Consider the following 18,989-nt stretch of genomic DNA (forward strand, 5'->3'; position numbering starts at 1 on the left):
GATGCAGGTGCTGTAGTGCTGTCCCATTTACTTGGGGTAAATTTTGAAGCCCTTCCCCTTCACACTCTGTTTTAAGGGCCAAAGGGAAGGGGTAGAGGTATAAAAATAGAATTGGGAATTGGCCATAGTCAAAACTATTAGCCCTCCTGTGATTTATTATTATTATTATTTTGCCTCTTTTTTTTATATTTCGCAAATAATGTTTAACAGAGCAAGGAATATTTCACAGTATTTCCTAATGTTTTTTTCTTCTGGAGAAAGTCTTATTTGTTTTATTTTGGTTGGAATAAAAGCAGTTTTACATTTTTTTTCAAAACCATTTTAAGGTCAATATTATTAGTTTTGTCGATTTATCTACAGAACAAACCATCATGATGCAACAACTTGCCTAGTTACCCTAATTAACCAAGTTAAGCCTTTAAATGTCACTTTACGCTGTATAGAAGTGTCTTGAAAAATATTTAGTAAATTATTCTGTACTGTCATCATGGCAAAGATTAAAGAAATCAGTTATTAGAAATGAGTTATTAAAACTATTAAGAAATGTGTTGTAAGAAATAGCTAATAATTCAGGAGGTCTAATAATTCTGACTTCAACTGTATGTACTTTAAATGCTATTATAATGTAAATAAATTAAATATTAAAAGCTGAATAAATATATGTATTCACAATATACTTACATAAGATACAGATGGAATGACAGGCTCAACAATCTGTGGAAATTTATGGATTTCTTTGGGTGCAGTTTTCATGTCATAGAATAGAAAAGAGGCATTAAGGAGCAAATATTACATACATTTGATATACAGTTGGAGTCAGAATTATTAACCCCTTTTGTTTTGTTTTTTTATATTTCTCAAATTATGTTTAACAGAGCAAGGAAGTTTTCACAGTATGTCTAGATATTTTGTTTCTTCTAGAGAAAGTCTTATTTGTTTGATTTCAGCTAAAATAAAAGAATATTTAGATTCTTTTATGTCAATATTATTATCCACCGGCACGATATTCTTAATATTTTGTAGTGTGCCGCGGTTTTCATATCTGCACGTTTAAGATTTGAGGTGATAACATCGCCATGATGGTCAAAGAAATCAAAACATTCTTTTTACCCCAACACAATTTAATATGGCACTATAAAGGTTAAAGAACTTAATTCTTATATTTGCTTTTTGCAGCCTAGGGCTAGACTTCTCACCATGTATTGTATCTTTTCTAAAGCATACAGTCGTCACACAATAACTTGCCTAGTTACCCTAACCTACCTAGTTAACCTAATTAACCTAGTTAAGCCTTTAAATGTCACTTTAGGCTGTGTAGAAGTGTCTTGAAAAATCTAGTCAAATATCATTTACTGTCATCATGGCAAAGATAAAATAAATCAGTTATTACAAATAAATTATTAAAACTATTATGTTTAGAAATGTTTTGAAAAAATCTTCTCTCCGTCAAACAAAAATATATACAGGGGGCTAATAATTCTGACCTCACCTGTATATATACATCTATACATAAAAATCAGAAAAAGTCTTATATTTTGTTGAATATGTGAACGAAATAACCCGTATTGTTGCACAATTTTGTATTTTTTTTTACCAGAGTGCAGTCTGTGTTTTTACCTGCATTTGTGTTGATGTTTTTGTGTATGTCCTGCAGAGTAAACAAGGCCCAGTCTCAGCCTCGGCAGAAGCGGATGCCTGTGTCCAGACCGAGCATTGATTACTCGGATCCAGAAGACTCCAACGGAGGCTGGAATCCATCAGCAGCAGCACCACCCTCATACTCATCCACAGGTCAGATCAACCTGATATTTACAAGAAAAATACTGAAATCATGAAACCAGAGTGCTTAAACATATGCATCCTTTAAATTATATCAGGGGTGCCCAAACTCTGTCCTAGAGGGCCGGTGTCCTGCATAGTTTAGCTCCAACTTCCTTCAACACACCTGCCTGGAAGTGTTTTAGTATATCTAGAAAGAGATTGGTTAGCTGGTCCAGATGTCTAATTGGGGTTGGAACTAAAATCTGCAGGACATCGGCCCTCCAGGACTGAGTTTGGGCACCTCTGATTTAAGCTAAAATAATTGAACAGCAAGGTTCTGAGGGGAAAAGTCAGAATTGTAAAATTTATACTGGCAATGTATACTTTAATTTCATGATAGAAAAAAAAAACTGAATTACGAGATATGCTGTGATGTGTGATCGAGGTGCTAATGGACAGAGTGAGATGCTAATGGTCTAATCCGATTCAGTGATCTATGCTAAGCTAAGCTAAAATACCCCTGCCAGACACAGGAATCGACTGAATGGATATAAAAATGGTAAAACTCAACCGTTTAACTCATTTTAAGTTGTAAAATGAGTAAAGTGTTCCTTTATCAGTAATGCATTTATATAAAGTCTATTAATGTTTCTATTACTAATATAAATTCCTGTTTAAATCTTAACAAAGACGCCTGCTTCAGTTTGTAAACTCACAGTATTTTTTTATTTCTCATTCATTCTGAAAAAAAATGAGACTATAGTGAAATGCTGAGATTCTCGAAGCAAAAACTCAGTCAATAACCCATAAACAATAACCAATAAACCCTTAAATGCAGACCTGTTTTGAGTTTTGAGGTTAGTAATCAACTCTATCATTTTGTTGAACATATTCACCCACAATCCTTTTTGCACACATTCAAATTCACTAACAATAATTACCTGAATCAGCACTGAACTTGTTTAATTTTATCCAAATAAAGACTACAGAATCTTATTAAATTAATTTGGGATTAATTTTTAAACCGTATGCAGTGTACACAACTGGGAAAGCCACATGATTGACATAAAAAAAAAACACACCATTTAAAAAAAAAAAATCTGCTAATTCTGTCAATCTAATCATTCATGGAAACATTCATGAGAGATAATTCAGTATTTCCTAAACTGTATCAACAGCAGGGAAAATAAATATCGAACACATCATGATTTTATCCTGGGAATAATGTTTCTAAAGGAGCTGTTGACGTGAAATTGAACCAGATTTTTTTAAAAACCCTAACATAAAAACATTCATTCATTCTTTTTCTGGTCGGCTTAGTCCCTTTGTTAATCTGGGGTCGCCACAGCATTAAAAAAAAAAAAAAACAAATCTGAGAAAATAGTTAAATGTAATAACAATGAAATGACACCAGGAGAAAGTGCTGAACTACTGAAACTTTAATACTTTATATAAAAGGCTTTTCTGGTGATGGCAGCTTAAATCCGCCTCTCATATGGAGAATGAAGTCACATGCATTGCTCAGGTGTGAGTTTTTATAGACATCAAGAGAGTGTAAAAATCTTGATGATTCTGTGGGTCTCGTCTATCAAATCTGAGCTTTAATTTGTATTTTCTATTGGATTCAAGTCAGGTGATTGGTTGGGCCATTCTACAGCTTTATTTTCTTTCTCTGAAAGCATTTGAGAGTTTCCTTGGCTGTGTTTTGGATCATTGTCTAGCTGAAATGTCCACCCTGGTGTCATCTTCATCATCCTGATTGGACTGAAGCAGCTAATATTCATTTACAATGAGGAAGGGCAGAGGGTTGCTGATTTCAGCTACTCTCTGGGCTTTCACTGCCTTTCTACACCTCCCTTTCTTCATGTGTTCAATACTTTTTCCCTGCGTCATTTCATTTTATTACACATAGCCTTATTTGCAAACAACTTAGATTTGTTTTCTTTGCATATATAGATTTCTTTGGTTGTTACCAACATCTGGGGAAAATTTTTTCAACCTTTTAGTCAACCTTCAAAAATATTTAATATTTATGAAATAGAAAAATGTGTTCTAAGAATAAAAGGGTATCAATACTTATTTTCCCTGCTGTATTTAGGCCAGAATATATGGATGATCGATTTTTATTTATTTTGTTTATTTTTTTAGGCACTGCATATATCATAATATATAATATCATTGTTCCTGCTGGGAACATGATACGACGGTAAAGTTTATTATTACGCTAGAATGTGAGTATAGTTTTTAGACATATCAACCAAGAAAATAGCAACTTTTATTTATTCATCAGTCCTAGCACATGATGTAGATAAAAAAAAGAGTAAAACTTTAAATAATAATTGTCAGAACTCTTTTTTAATTTTTACGTGAGATGCTAATGGTCTAATCCGATTCAATGATCTATGCTAAGCTAAGCTAAAAGTGCTCCTGCCGGACCCAGAGATTTTTCTGAATGGATTTAAAAATAGCAAAACTCAGTTGTTTTAACTCGAGTTGTAAAGTCAGTGGAGTGCTTCTTTCACTGTAATACAGTAATATAAAGTTCATTAACATGCAGATTTTTATAAAAAAAAAAAAATCCCATTTAAATCTTAGCGAGGACGCCTGAATCTCCTTACAGACTTCGAATGGCATGGTGGTAGTAGACGTGAAACACAGAAAGCCATTACAAGTGCAAATGACTAACCTAATTCAGCAAAGGTTAATCGTGCAATTTCAGGGGCTTCCGGAAACATGCTTTGAATCACACGTAACAGCCCTGTCTTCCCAAATTCACATCAATCGAGAGCAAGGTTAATGTAAATCAGTCTAATGGGCGACCTTAACTCATTCATCTAACAATGATCTCTGCATGATTCACTGAGTTTATGCTCACACGCTCTCCGGTTTCCACGGAGACAAGCCAAGACGACGCAGTTGATTAACCAACACGCTCTCAGTGGGAAACTGCACTGGATGTAGAATTATTATCCCCCGTATATATTTTGTCCCCCAATTCAGCATAATTCTAAGCATAATAGTTTTAATAACTCATTTCTAATAACGGATTTCGTTTTTCTTTTCCATGGTGACAGCATTATTTTACTAGAATTTTTTTTAAGATACTAGTCTTGAGCTTTAAGTGAAATTTAAAGGCTTAATTAGGCAAGGTAGGGTAATTAAACAAGTCATTATGTAACAATGGTTTGTTTTGTAGACAATCGAAAAAATATTGCTTTAGGGGGTTAATAATATTGACCTTAAAATAGTTTTAAAAAAAATGTAAACTGTCAGTTCTTGTCACGTGACTTGGGTACGCTCGTTTTAACTGGGTGCGTCTGGTCTGGAAGGCGCAAGCGCTCCACAACACTTGTGAGCACAAACCACGCACCTCCATTGAAAACAACGAACTTATGTGAACTCTAGAAAAGACGCAATATATGAACGCCCCCTAAAAGGCCGCCGTCATTTGCGATCTCCATCAGTTGATCTTCTTGTACAACTATTGTGGATTTACCTAATTTGTTGACAAATGGGTTGTAGATACATGCGCAATATCACTCGTCTCCGCCCTTCTTTCACAACCAATAACACAGAAATTCTTATCCAAGCATTAGTTACTTCAAGTCTTAACTACTGTAATGCACTTCTTTCTGGGCTTCCTTCTAAACTTCTCCATAAATTCCAACCGGTTCAGAACCATGCAGCTCATGTCATCTCTAGGACTCCTTTATCAGCTTCACTGGCTTCCGGTAAAGTTTTGTATTGATTTTAAAATATTACTTCTAACTTTCAAGGCACTTCATAGTCTTGCTCCGCAATATCTCACAGAACGTCTCCATATTTACACCCCTTCTTGCACTCTCAGATCACCCAACTCCTTCTCCCTGGTACCACCTCTTACTCGATTAAGCACAGTGGGAGACGGATCATTTAGCTCTATGGCTCGTCGGCTATGGACCTCGCTTCCCCTAAGGAGCAGTGATAGTCTTCACACTTTTAAATAATAATAATAATAATTTTTATTTATATAGCGCCTTTCCAGAGCTCAAGGACACTTTACAAGGAATGCAACAAAAAGATAAACAAACATACATGAGGTCAAATATAACAAACATGAATAACACAAACGAAACCTAAGAGACATATGAGCAGAGCAGTGGTGGATCAGATTAAGTGGTCAGTTTGGTAGATCAGATGCAAAGCATTCAGAAAATAAGTGAGTCTTAAGTAAGGATTTGAATTCAGAGATATTATTAGCAGAGCGAAGTGAGTGTGTTAGAGAGTTCCAGAGTTTGGGTGCAATAGCACTAAATGATCTGCCCCCCATAAAAGAGAGGCGGTACCGAGGGTCAGCAAGAAGGCCAGAGTCGGCAGACCGTAAAGAGCGAGTTGGGGTGTAGGGGACAAGCATGTTGCAGAGATAGGAAGGTGCAAGGTATTTAAAGATCTAAATGCAAGGAGGAGAATTTTGAATTTAATCCGGTATGCAACCGGGAGCCAATGAAGATCATACAAGATTGGGGTTATGTGAGCCGACCGTTTGGTATGAGTAAGTATTCTAGCTGCAGAGTTTTGAAATCTTATGAAATAAATCTTTATTTCATAAATATGAAATCTCGTCTAAAGACCCATCTTTTTAAGCAGGCTTTCCTTTAACAAATTTTTATCCTGTTATTTTATATACGCGATGTGTGTTTATACTTGTTTGGTCAATGCTTGTTTGGTAATGTTTTATTATTTGTTTTAATTAGTTTTAGCATGGCGACCTTGGGTGTCTTGGGTGTCATTTACAAATAAAATGAATTATTATAATTATTATTTTTACATTCCTTGGCAGTTCGTGAGTCCTTCACTGGGCCTTTTCCCCCTTTCCAAAGACGACTGTTTCTTACTCATTTTGCTGCTTGTGGGTTAAATTTGGGTGCTTAAGTGACCTAGATGTAACCGAGAGAATACAGTCTTTTTTCAAAATAAAAGACTTTTTAAAATAAAAGATCGTTCAGACTCAGATAATAAATCAAACGGAAATAATTCATGTAAAAAAAAAAAATACAAATAAATTTTGTGCAGCCTGGTACCAATTGATCCATGAACTGGTACCAGTCTGCAGCCCAGTGGTTGAGGACCACTGTCCTAAATGAGCTCCGTAGATTAAGTCTCCAGTCAATGATTTACTGATTAAAATAATCCATTCTGAGTGAGCTTCTGGTAAATGATTCACTGATTCAAATGATCTGTTCAGAGTGAATTTCAATTAAGCAATTCACTGATTTTAGAGACTGGTCTGAATGGGGTTTAATGTGTAAAAGTAGTTTCACATCTTTTCACTTGAATTTTCAGTATAGTTAAAGGTGCAGTAGATGATCTGCCAAAATGCTAGCACATTATCTTTAGGTGGCAGGGAGGGACTGTGATTCAAAGCCACGCCTCCTGAAATCGTGAACATGCACACGACGTCACAACAGCTGACAACCCAATAGTTCATGTCATTTTCCAGTTAGTTCCAGTTAGTTCCAGTGTTTGGCCAGCGCCGTGCAGGAATTGCATTTATTACTAAGCCACAATTACATGCTATTTTAGAGCGAATATTCAGAGTAGCATGGTAAACAGTACAGGAAGACTATCATTGTTCAAAAATGACCCAATGTGAATATAAAAGCAACTTCAGCTCAATAAAGCAGGTTAAACGGAATAGCGCTATTTACTGATTGTTTGTTGTTAAACTAAATATAAATCTACATTAGCAATGCTGTAAAAGGACCTTATGAAACTGAAAATAGTTGCATCAATCTTCTGCTGGGAGATTTCAGTGGCTGAACAACACTTCTGTACATATAAGTCATTCACAACACAACACAATCTAACATAAGCTCAGCCTGACTAAAATAGTTCTAAAACAGAACATTACATCAGTCATGGTGTCGTCCTTCCTCCAGCATGCAAAAGTAACTCCAATATTGATTCAGGATTTTCCAAAGTTTGAGTTCAGCATTTCATTTCACCGCGTCTGTGATTGTCTCGTGAACGTGCGGCGCTCATGCAGGCGGGCACACACGAATGGCGGATCTGCGTAAACAGATGCACAGATGTCCGAATCTACATTTGCTGACAGACAGTTTGAGCTACTTATCGGGATTATGGGAGATGTCGGCCCGACAATATTTAATTGAACATTTTTTTGTTTTATGCCTCACCCAGAATGTAAAAATACATATAAACACATTTAGATCATTTACTGTAATCATTACTATTGGACTGTGAAGAGACTTTCAAAAGGCACAACAAAAACATGTTTCTGAAGACAATCACCTACTGCACCTTTAAGGGAGTTTGACAGGTTTTGGTAATTAAATGATCTTGCCACATAAACATTCATAATTAAGTAAACTTCTGTTTTCAATCCATCTTTATTTCTATAGCGCTTTTACAATATAAATTGTGTCAAAGCAGTTTAACAGAAGTTCTAGTAAATTACAACTGTGTTGTACTTTTGTACTTTGATTCAATTAATGAGTGAATGTGAAAAAGAGGACTTAATACTTCTACTAGAGTAATATTATAATAGCATATCTGCACTTTTAGTCAGTACCCAAATTTCTAGACCACCAGGACATGCAGGATTATTTCAGGACTTTGCAAGTGCAGCTCAGAGTCTCTGGTTTGACTAAATCCTGCTAGATGGTCAACCATATTTATCTAACTGACAGCATTGTTGTTCTTTTCTTCATGAGACATAATAAAGAGCACTAGTGCCACACAGACCATTAACTTTCTGCCAAAAAGAAAATCGTTTTCTGCACTGTTCAGTCGTGAGCACATGATCCATGCTGTGCAGATGAGTAGCTCGATTTCATTATGGCTTTGGTGCATTTGATATTTACTTCTAAATAGTCCTTGTATTAGTTACTAAACAGCTAAATGAGATCAAGAGAGAAGCATGTTATTTCCGCAACTCCAATGTCAAACACTGCAGAAACCACATAGTCAGGCTATTTCTGCTCATGGTTGTGAGGTGATGCGCCTGTGGTTATCATGATCTGCAAATGTATGAAAGATGAGGCTACAATTTGTACAGATGGCTCTGTTTTGTTAACAAAATTTAAATTATATCTGCGGCGTCATGGTTGCACTGTGGGTAGTACAAACGCTTCACAGCAATAAGGTCGCTGGTTTTTCTGGCACCAACAACCAAGTCTCGTTCAAAGTCACTTAAATCACATTTGTTCCCCAATCTGATTCTCAATTGGAATTGCAGCAAATCGTCTTGACCATGTTAACATGCCTAAATAATTTGAGTTGCTGCCGTGTGATTGGCTAATTAATAATTTGTGTTGACAAGCTTTTGGACAGGTGTACCTAATAAAGGGGCCAGTGAGTGTACTTGTAGTATATACTAACATTTTTAATTATTTAAAAAAAAAAGTTTTCAATTGTTTTAATGTAATTTTTGTAGTAATTCTGTTAAGCTGAATTATGAATGTATTATTTTTATTTCAGTAATTTAACTTATACCTTTTACCTATATACTTTGTTTGTTTGTTTGTTTGTTTGTTTGTTTGTTTGTTTGTTTGTTTGTTTGTTTGTTTGTTTGTTTGTTTGTGTATAGTTCAGATAGCTGCCAAGGCAGTACTTACATTTATTTTTTACTTTTAGAAAAAGCAACAACAAAGCTAGTGGATTCTGTTGTTTACAGCGTTCTGGCAAAAGTCATTATATGCGAAAGGATATAAAGGAAATAGACAGATGGCATGCTGCATACTGATCAGACAGTTCAGTAACACAGGCTTATAATGCAGATGTGTTCATGCGTGTTTATATGAATGGATGTGTGTATTTGATGTCTGCTTTCACAGTCAAATACTGATCATTGTTTTTCTTTCTTTTACGTCAGCAGCCCCTTCCTTTAACAGGGCATCTTCACGCCAGAAACGTAATTGTGAGTCACACACAAACACACACTGGGCTTGGTGGAGGTTTCTTTGCCAGACTTTTTTTTTTTTTTTTTTTTTTTGTCGTCAGCCTCCGGTCCTGTTAAAAATAAATAGTGAGAATCACACACCTGCTGAATATACTCTGGTGAAACATGCATAAATAAACACAATCATTTGCTTTGTATGTCTATATTTCTGTGTGTGTGTGTGTGTGTGTGTGTGTGTGTGTGTGTGTGTGTGTGTGTGTGTGTGTGTGTGTGTGTGTGTGTGTGTGTGTGTGTGTGTGTGTGTGTGTGTGTGTGTGTGTGTGTGTGTGTGTGTGTGTGAGAGAGAGATGATTTGGTATTGTGACATTTTCTTTCGTACACACAATCAGAAGCGTGATCAAACAGACACACATTAAATGATCCACCCTGGGAGCTTGTTTAGCTCAGAAATGAGTTGTTTATGAAAAGCTGCATGAACAGTTCATGAACATCATACGCACACACACAGGCTGTTAGTGATGTTGATGTTGCACTGTATGCTGTCTACATGGGGTGTCCTCTAGGGCCATCTGATCTCAATTACTTTATAAATAATTAGGGAATCAGTCTACTTCAAGCAACACATGCACACATTAGTGTCTGTCTGTCTATTTATCTATCTATCTGTCTGTCTGTCTGTCTGTCTGTCTGTCTGTCTGTCTGTCTATCTATCTATCTATCTATCTATCTATCTATCTATCTATCTATCTTTCCATCCATCAACCGTTCCATCTTTTATTCTATCTATCTACCGTTCTGTCTATCTATCATTCTGTCTATCATTCTATCTATGGTTCTATTGATCATTCTGTCGTTCTATCTATTGGTCTGTCTGTCGTTCTATTGTTTAATGTTCTATCATTTTATCTATCGTTCTATCTATCGCTCTCTCTTTCTATCGTTCTGTCTATCGTTCTTTCTATTGTGCTGTCTATCTATCATTCTAACAATCTATCCTTCTATCATTGTATCTATCATTCTAGCAATCTATCAATCAATTTATTGTTTTGTCTATTTATCGTTCTATCTAATGTTCTATTATTTTAATGTTCTATCGTTCTATCAATCTATTGTTTTAATGTTCTGTTTATCTACATGTATATATCATTTTATTGTTCTATCATTCTATCTATTGTTCTGTCTACCGTTCTCTCTATTTCTATTATTTTATTGTTCTATCATTTTATCTATCCATCCATCCATTCACCCATTCTCGCTGTTGTTCTGTCCATCCATCCTTCCACCCACCCACCCATCCATCCATCCATCCATCCATCCATCCATCCACCCACCCATCTATCCTCGCTGTTGTTTTATCTATTTATATATCTATATCTATCTATCCATCCATCCAACATGAGTTGAGCATTTTTACTGACTGTTGTCCAGCATGAAAAACCAGCAACAATCAAGAATTCATGATTATGTTTATATGCTGTTATGCATTTGACTTTCATTATAACGATAGTTTTTTATTTGAATTACCCAGAGAGTTGTGATTTTTTTACACATTTAAAGACTTTTTAAATGTAACTAGTACTTTCTTTTCCTCCAATATTCACAAAAATCATCCCATTTGCTGAAACACCGAGAAAGTTGTGGCCAAATTAGGACTCCAAATCAGCCCAGAATGGAAGAAATCATCCCCAACAGCACACAGAGATTCATTTCCTAATATGTCTTGCATGGACCCAAGATTCTCAAAGAAATCAGTCAAGTGTGGTGAAGGAAAAATCATGGTTTGGGGTTACAGTATGGGGTCATGTGAGAGATCTGCAGAGTGGATGGCAACATCAACAGCCTGAGGTATCAAGACATTTGTGCTGCCCATTACATTACAAACCACAGGAAAGGGCAAATTCTTCAGCAGGATAGCGCTCCTTCTCATACTTCAGTCTCCAAATCAAAGTTCCTGAAAGCAAAGAAGGTCAAGGTACTCCATGATTGGCCAGCCCAGTCACAAGACATCAACATTATTAAGCATGTCTAGGTAAGATGGAGGAGGCTTTGAAGATGAATCCAAAGAATCTTGATGAACTCTGGGAGTCCTGCAAGAACGCTTTCTTTGCCATTCCAGATGACTTTATTAATTTATAGAAGTTATTTGAGTCATTGCAGAGATGTATGGATGCAGTACTCCAAGCTCATGGGAGTCACACACAATATTCATTCTATTTCAACTGCACCATGACTTTATATTCTATACTGGACATTATTTCTGTTCAGTGACAAGACTTTTGTCTAAGCAGAGTCAGACCTTAGTGTCCTAATTAAATAATTAAAAATCAAGGCATGATCATATTTTGGTTGGGTAAAATAAGGGTAATCTAAAGGCCCTTGCCTTTCATAAAAGCCACTTCTAATACAAAATGATCAACTAGAAGTCAAGTAATTATTGGTTTTTCCTAAAACTTGGATAGGCGTAATGACTTTTGTCAGGTAGTGTATGTTGTTAAGGCTTTGCAGTCATTATAATGGAAATCAATGAGGCTAAAACAGCCACGAGCATAATGAAAGTGTTGTAAATTTGAAAAATACTTAAGTGTTAAAATGACTATATTTTTAAATGATACTTTTTTTAAACCCCTTTCCAATAATTAATTTCTCTGCTTAATTTTTTCTTCTGTCCTCTTGTGTTTCTCCATAGCCGCAGATCAGCCGTGCTGCAGAGCTCTGTATGACTTTGAGCCGGAAAATGAGGGAGAGCTGGGCTTTAACGAGGGCGATGTGATCACACTCACCAACCAGATTGACGACAACTGGTATGAGGGAAGCTTTCGTGGTCAGACTGGACTCTTTCCATGCAACTACGTGGAGGTGATGGTGCCTCTGCGCTAAAAATTACAGCGGATAAACAGTGCAATGTCAGGTACAGACAGAAGCAAAGGGAACATCCCTGACTTCTGTTTCACTACGAGCACCTTTACCTCCTGAAAGACAGAGAATATACAGTTATTATTCCTTCCAGCGCTGTGCTGAAACACTACCATTCCTTCCTTCATACAGTATATAATAAATGTTGTTGAGAAAGTTGTCAAAAGTGTTTTGGTAAAGCACTGCTATTCTTTACTTCACATATAATAAACATTGTTGAGAAAGGTGATGAAGATAAAAACCATTTCGGGAGTGTTCCTTGTGGAGTTCAGTAGGTTTTTGTGTTTACTTTGAAATTCGTATCAGCGTCTGCAGAGGAAATGTGTGATGTTGGTGATTACTGTCCTCTAGTGGCCACGTTTGAACATTACAGCTCTTAAGGCGAGACTGTTCACTGCAGGTGAACACTAAAAATATGTATTACTCATAGCGAACACTATATTTCTCCAGGTGATTGAGATTAAGAATTGCAAAGATTATTTGTGATACAAGCTTTAAAAATACAATGTTTAAATATGCAAATGAGGTGTTTCAATAAATATACACTTGTTTGCATACATTTCTAGAATGGAAAAGTGATGTCATTGGATGAAGTCTGGTAAAATTATTTAAAATTGTTTTTTATTAGGATATTATATTAATTTTAAAGAGGGGATTTTGAGTATTTTGAGGCTTATTTTGCATTAACTGATCACTATCTATCTATCTATCTATCTATCTATCTATCTATCTATCAATTGTTCTCTTGTTCAGTTGGTCATTTGTTTTTCTATTTATCGTTCATGCTATCTATTGTTCTTTTTATCTGTGTATCTATCTGTATCTATATCTGTCTATTGGTCTGTCTGTCTGTCTGTCTGTCTGTCTGTCTGTCTATCTATCTATCTATCTATTTATCTATTTATCTATCTATATATCCATCCATCCATATTTATCTGTCTATCGATAGAGCATTCGTTCGTTCGTTTGACTTGTTCGTTAGCTCGCTAATGCTATCTATTGTTTTTTCTATCTATTTATATGACTGTATAGTTTAGTCTTAGAGCTGCGGTGTATGCAAGTGGTGAAAAAAAAACAAATGTTGAGAAAACAGCCTGAAAATATATGCATTAAATTGTAGACACAAATTTATAAAGTACAAAAAGGTTGCATTTAAACATTTATTTTGGATTGTATGTTTTCTTTGCCTTTAGACTAAAAAAATTAACTCTATGAAAAGCTAAAAACATTTTTACAACTTTACATTTTAAAAAAAAACTAACGATTAAATTGTTTTTACCTGCAGTGTGTTGTTTTAATGCTGCCTGACTGTTTCTAAAAATACTGAAAGTGTGTCTTGAAATATTTCTTATTTTACTTCCTTGGATAGGATTGCCAAAGAATTTGCTTTTGACTATAGGCCCAGCCAGAGTAAATGATGATGTAATTTTAAATTCAATTATGTGAATCAACTATCCCTATGAATGCTGCATTTGCTGCTTCTGTCCATTAGTGATGAGGTCAGTGTTGACTCTAATGTTATCTTCATGATAAATAGAGAGTAAATTTATTAGTAAATTCAATAAGAAAAGCAATTGATTGTTCAAATCAAAATAAAACCGTTTGCAACCTCATACGCACAGTCATTATTATACCAGAATTTGTTTAGTTTTTTAAAATGCTGTGAGGATGAGTTAACCATGACAGAATTATTTTTTCTAAACAAATCTACATCTTTGCATTGGTGTTAACAGGTTCACTCATTTATTCATTTATATTAATTTAGTAGACACACATTATTTCATACTCGGATAGCTTCTTTAGATTTTAGATTTCACTTTTGGAATGACAGAATTCCCTTCCTTAGAATCATACCTTCATACTCATAAACTCCATTTTTAAACAAGTATTTCAATGAGGCGAAACATGAACTTGAAGTACCAGTTTGTGCTCAGAAAACAAGTCATGTTTTTCTTTATCTTTTCCCACTTAATTCCACTCTTCACTCTGTTTTCTGGAAAGGAGAACATTTATTGATCCACTTCAACACACTGCAACTGTCGCTGATCTCAATAGTGGATAATGCACAAATAATCCTCGTATTGTTACTGCTGTGGTTTATGATTTGGATATTAGAGCACGACAGGGATGCAGAATTCTTGAAAAGGGAACTTGCGTGTGTGGATTGCAGTTTTCTTTTTCTCAGAAAGGGAGTTCAGAAGCTTCCTTTAAGCACTGACTCTTGTTCAGTTTCTTTCTCTCAGGGAAAAAAAACGATCTGATTTAGTTCTTCCATAGCCAAACTCATTGAAACCCATTCATTCATAAGCAGAACAAATGTATTCTTTTTTTTAATAATTATTCTCAAAGTTTTGCAGTAAAAATAATTTATGTTTAACTGATGCTAATTTATTTTGTTTATAAGTGGATAAACCATACCAAAAATGTGGTTCCTGTGTCTGTGCAATTAATATGCTGGTCTTCATTACAGTAGTTATATAATTTATACAGGTAGGGAATTTTTGGATTTTTAAAAGGAACCCATTATTCAAAAATCATTTTATAGGGGTTTTAACACCGTTGTGTGGTAGCTGTGTGTGCTGCGAATAGTAAAAATTACGAAATTCTATTTTTTTGTAGTCACTCTTGATAAAAACAGTCTGCAGAAACACTTTGATTGACATTCTGCCTTTTAAGTGAGAGGGAAAGCCCCGCCCATTTGTGATCCTCATTTACATAAGACTTGTTTTTTAATCTTTCACTACCGGCACAGACATTTGTAGCTCCACCCTCTTTTGTAAACAGCACAATCTCATTTAAATTTAAAGCGACAGTCACCATAATGGCACAATTAGAATCAAAGCCTTAAAAAGGAGCAGTTTCAAAGATTTATAAAGCATTATTTGTGGGGTATTTTGAGCTGAAACTTTGCATACACACTATATTGACTTTTTTTTATTTATTTTTTTTTACATCTTGCAAAAAGAGACATAATTGGTCCCTTTTAGTGTAGAGTCCAGTGTAGTGTAATACAGTTGTATACTGTTCTAAAAACATTTTTACCATGACACATTTTAACAGGGATGTTAAAGAAAACACCAACTAAAGTCTAATTCAGTATAACCATACAGCAAAAAATATTGTCTCATATTCAGTCATTCATTTTAGCTCAGTAGTCGCCTTACAGCAAGAAGGTTGCTGGCTTGAGTCCCAGCTGGGCCAGTTGGCATTTCTGTGTGGAGTTTGCAAAGCTGTGGTCACACTAGAGTTTGTGCATGTCGTACGGCGCTGCTAAAAGGGGTGGGATGATTAAACAAGATTATTAGACATTAAAAAAAGCGAGCGATTGCTTCGTGTTTTAAATTTCTGTCCAGAGAGGTCATGTTTTCATCCTCGATTGGTCTCACGCAGTCAAATGACACGATTTCGCAGGTCAGAGTTCAAAAAGCTTGAACTTGGCACCGCAGCGAACTGCGAATTTTGATGCATGACCCTGCGTTTCCGGTCTGACGCATTCAAGTGCGTATGAATGAAAGTCTATGGGGAGAAAAGTCAAGTGTGACCGCAGCTTTATAGTTAAAAAACTTAAGTTGAAACATGACAACAGTTATGATGATTAACAATATATTATTTCAGCATCGATATCGCAATGTGCAAATCTGCAATAGTCACATTTTATGATCTTCAGTGTCAAGTATAGATTATTGTTGATAATTGTTGATTGTAGATTAATGCGTGGGTTTCCTCCAGGTGCTCTGGTTTCCCACACAGTCCAAAGACATGCTCTATAGGTGAATTGAATGAACTAAATTGTCTGTAGTGTATGAGTGTGTGTGAGAATGTGAGTTTATGGTAGTTTCCCAGTAATGTGTTGCCACTGGAAAGGCAGCCACTGCGTAAAACATATGCTGAAGTAGTTGGCAGTTCATTCCGCTGTGGTGATCCCTGATGAATAAGGGACTAAGCCAAAGGAAAACAAATGAATGCCATTTGTAGCTTTAAGATGACTTAAATTGAATTTGTTTATAGTGAAGGCTGTTAAGTGTCATTTTTCATGTAGATGTTTTAATATTTGTGTCTGACTGCTTTTATTAACCTTGTTAATACTTAACAGACAAATGCAAAACATTTTTCTTATTTTTACTTTTTTCCCTCACTAAAAATCTACTTTAAAGTTCTTCTGAAGTAATTTATAATCATTTATGTAAATCCACTCTTTTATAAAATGACCTTAACCATTCTGAAATGGTGAATTCTTCACAAATAGTTATTCAGTCCTTTCAGTGAATATATATGTTTCATATCGGAATATATCATGCAGAAAAACCAAATATTGCATTGTCAATTTGTTTTAATATTCTGCAGCCGTATTTATATAAAAACATTTGTCGTGACTTTATGATCATAATATTTTACAGTGTAGAGCATATCCATTAAAACTGAGATCAGGGGACTGTTCTTAGTAGCTTGCTTAAATGATCTAAGATGATTTGGCAGATCCTGGATCTGTTAATCTTAATAACTGATTTCTGGTTAATTTGGTTCTTCAAACAAGTTCGTGAATCAGATTAAAATGTCTGGATGAACTGATCTGAGATCGTTGCGTATGTTGTGAAGGACTGATCTGTATATCCTCGAAATCATGATCAGCAATGCAACGATTGGCAGACAGTACAGCAGCGTAATGACATCATCTGATTAATATTCAATTATCCATGTGAGCAAAATTACATAAAATTAGTAGTAAACGGTTTGTTAAAAATGATAAGCAACAACTTTTCACCTTTGTTGTGGGCTGCATGCTTGGCCCTTTCATGTTTCAAGAGCAGTTTATTTAGTTTTACAGTTAGAGCGGATTTTCTTTATTATAGTAGCCATAGTAGTATTATAGTAACCGTTTTTTTTTTTTTTTTAATGGGCGTAAAGAATAACTGGATGTTTACAAAAGCATTTTGATATTGGTAAAGGTGTCTGCAACTTTTATGAAGCATCAAATCACCGTCATATTAACTGTCAAAACATGTTTATGACTGGATAAATGTATTATTGCTTTTAAAAAGTCACATATTGTTTATGTCTATTATCATACACGGATTGTACTAAAGCGATTTAAAAAGTTAATATCAACAAGTTTTCTCTTTGCACCACCAGGTGGCAGTCTTTGTACTTTCATTTAGAAGTTTTATTAATATATAATTATATATATATATATATATATATATATATATATATATATATATATATATATATATATATATATATATATATATAGTTTAAAAATTTACTATTTGCCAAAGTATATATAACTACTAAGAAATTATCAGCATTCAGTGCATGCTTTCAGTATTTTCTTTGCTTGAACTGACCCGATCTAATCTTGTTTTTATGAAATGAGCCTGCTCCCGACCAGGTTTGAGCTACCAGAACTGTTGCTATGACAACAAGTCTTTGATCAGTTTTGAAGAACGAAACGATCCTGGATCATGTCAAATCGTCAATAACCAAATCCAGCTAACTAAGTAATCCACGTACAAAGAACAGACCCCTGGTTGCAATTTATCCAGAGTATCACTAGCAAAAGTACTAAACTGAAACTGATGCAAAGTATAATATTCACTGTTTTACATCATAAGTGCCACTAATAGGTGAACATAAGTAATTTATCCTGAAAAACCAGTGCGTTTAAAAAGAAAATGTGAAAAAAAGTTTCACTTGTGTGATCAATGTACCTTTGCATCAGTCAGCAGATCTGATTTCATGTAATTGTTTTTTTAACCCGAAAGAAACCAGAATGACTGGCTTTATAAAGTATAAAAGCACAACTTTAGTTTTCTGTAAACTCCCTCATACACTATTCTGCAGTCTCAGCATCTTCTGTTTCACACACTACATTTAATATTTTGTTTTTATCGTGGGTAGAATGTATTATACTGTAAATTTAGTGTCTTATTGTTCCTGGAAAACATTATTAGGCCTCAAATCAAGTTTAACGACAATCATGTGCTTCAGAAAGTGTTTAAGAACGAATACTTCCTTCAATCAGTGATTCCTGCCTCATCTATTTGTGATTTTTATGTTTTGTTAAAAAATGTGCAGGGCTAAGAGAACATTGTATATTTGCATCTTAAATAAAGGTGTAAAACTGCAGTTCTCTGTCAGTCTTTGGACACTTTCAGCAGTGAACAAGAATCATTTTTCACTCCATTTATAGCCAGAGTTGAGTGTGTACAGTTGAAGACAGAATTGTTAGCCCCCATGAATTATTACCCCCCCCTGTTTATTTTTTTGCCCTATTTCTGTTTGATGGAAAGAAGATTTTTTCCAACACATTTCTAAACATAATAGTTTTAATAACTCATTTCTAATAACTGATTTATTTTATCTTTGCTATGTTGACAGTAAATAATGTTTGACTAGATATTTTTCAAGACACTTC

The 18,989-nt window shown here is 34.9% G+C and overlaps 2 protein-coding genes across 6 annotated transcripts in view; one reads left to right on the plus strand and one right to left on the minus strand.

The window, feature by feature from the left end:
- The window catches only part of sh3gl1a (SH3-domain GRB2-like 1a), a 54,297-nt gene extending 41,164 nt beyond the window's left edge, over window positions 1–13,133 (plus strand). Inside the window, exons 8-10 of one of the 5 annotated variants that reach the window (XM_073909852.1) lie at window positions 1,655–1,791; window positions 9,635–9,679; window positions 12,348–13,133. In XM_073909852.1, coding sequence (XP_073765953.1) covers window positions 1,655–1,791; window positions 9,635–9,679; window positions 12,348–12,538 — 373 coding nt within the window. In that variant the 3' untranslated portion in view covers window positions 12,539–13,133. 5 annotated transcript variants of the gene reach the window in all.
- cactin overlaps window positions 1–18,989 on the minus strand; it is a 475,834-nt gene that overhangs the window by 348,764 nt on the left and 108,081 nt on the right. The window lies entirely within an intron of this gene.

Source organism: Danio rerio, chromosome 2 (assembly GCF_049306965.1).
Source record: "Danio rerio strain Tuebingen ecotype United States chromosome 2, GRCz12tu, whole genome shotgun sequence".
Lineage (NCBI taxonomy): Eukaryota > Metazoa > Chordata > Actinopteri > Cypriniformes > Danionidae > Danio > Danio rerio.